This window comes from Austrofundulus limnaeus, unplaced genomic scaffold (genome assembly GCF_001266775.1).
Source record: "Austrofundulus limnaeus strain Quisiro unplaced genomic scaffold, Austrofundulus_limnaeus-1.0 Scaffold2133, whole genome shotgun sequence".
NCBI classification, from domain to species: Eukaryota; Metazoa; Chordata; class Actinopteri; order Cyprinodontiformes; family Rivulidae; genus Austrofundulus; species Austrofundulus limnaeus.
The window spans coordinates 24,300-25,871 of record NW_013954535.1 but is presented as its reverse complement, the minus strand read 5'-3'; the positions used below and the strand labels follow the sequence as shown (position 1 = coordinate 25,871).

Below are 1,572 nucleotides of genomic sequence, written 5' to 3'. Positions count from 1 at the left end.
CAGCGCTACAGTCAGTGCTACAGTCAGTGNTACAGTCAGCGCTACAGTCAGTGCTACAGTCAGTGCTACAGTCAGTCAGTGCTACAGTCAGTCAGTGCTACAGTCAGTGCTACAGTCAGTGCTACTGTCAGTGCTACAGTCAGTGTCATAGCTGTAGGAGTTAGTCAGGTATATACAGGGTGAACTGCAGGTTGTTAAGGTGGATGTGTAAAAAACTGACTTGAATGATGCCACGCTGTCGATGACTTGCTCAAGGCCAGTCTCCTTGTTACCCTGAAAATGAAACACATGATTATTTATGATCACTCAGGTAAACAGGTAAATAGTCCAACATCTAACATAAACAGGTAAGTAAAACTTGGGTAAACACTGAAATATTTAGGGAAGTAATGCTGCGCTCACATTGAATGCAATTTTAGTGTCAAAAATGTGTTTAACACTTCAAGTTGGATGCTTGTACACTTTACAGTCAGATGTGAGTTAAAATTCCAACTTCAGTGTTCAGCGTCAGCGTCAAGCACGTCAAACGTTCAAAACGCTCAAATCGTGCTGCACTAAACGTGCCAGATGCACCGCTGCATTTCCCAGCGCTGCTTGATGTGCGCCCATCATAGACTTTGCATGTAAAGTGAAATCACGTTTGGTGTGTACGCAGCATTACACTTAGTCCAACATTGAAGTGAATATTCCTGTGAAACTCAGGTGAACAGGTAATAAACACTCTGGGTTTGTATCTCACGTTCTCAGGAAGAGCCTTCACCAGCTCGCTGTGAGCCATGGGTCTGATCGAGAGTTGGTGGATTATTTCCCTTCTGACCTCATCGAACAGCTCCACCTGTCCAACACCTGGCACGTAGCGCTCACCTGTAGCACACAAACATCCTGTTTTACCTGTCCAACCTGCCACTGGAGCTTGATGGTTGTGGTCTTCAGCAGCACAGAAGCACTCACCAACAACCATGATGATCAGATGAAGCATCTCTTCTATTAGAGTGTTCTGTTGGACCAGGTCCTGAGGAACAGACACCAGAGCATCAGAACCTCCTTCAAAGGTTCGGTATCTCTTCCACACACCAGCAGAGTCAGTACTGACCTTATTGGCTTCTCTGTATCGTTTCCTAATGTCTGCAGAACTGAAGATGTGAAAAAGTTCAAATCTGCTCAGAACAATCATAAGGAAGTGGTTTGGATCCATCATGGACGAGCCGGCCTGCAACAAAACATCAGTACTGTCAGTGGAGTCTGCCATAATCAGAGTAAACTCACAAAAACCAGTCTGAGTCAAATTACAACAGATGTTAAGCACTGTTAACAGAGTAAAATAGAATCAGGTTGAGTCTAGCTAGAATCAGATTTGAATCAAAAATAAGTCTAAGATCTTCAGAACAGCTGAAGTGAGTCTAAACCACGTGATCTGATGTAGAAGCTACCGGGATAAGCACAAGAGTCTGGATTTACCAGTACTGTACATGCTGGTACCACAGAGGAAATATAGGACTGATGTAGAAATCATACAATCTAATAATAAGATTAAAGAAATTATCATTAATATTTTAGAGGGTGTTTATAAGC

At 43.1% G+C, this 1,572-nt stretch overlaps 1 protein-coding gene across 1 annotated transcript in view; it reads right to left on the bottom strand.

The window, feature by feature from the left end:
• Positions 1 to 220: 220 nt before the first annotated feature.
• The window catches only part of ubr2 (ubiquitin protein ligase E3 component n-recognin 2), a gene marked incomplete at both ends in the record, with an annotated part of 22,943 nt that continues 21,591 nt past the window's right edge, over positions 221 to 1,572 (bottom strand). Inside the window, 4 exon segments of the mRNA XM_014034476.1 lie at positions 221 to 273; positions 740 to 864; positions 952 to 1,012; positions 1,094 to 1,210. Of these exon segments, the coding sequence (XP_013889930.1) occupies positions 221 to 273; positions 740 to 864; positions 952 to 1,012; positions 1,094 to 1,210 (356 nt within the window).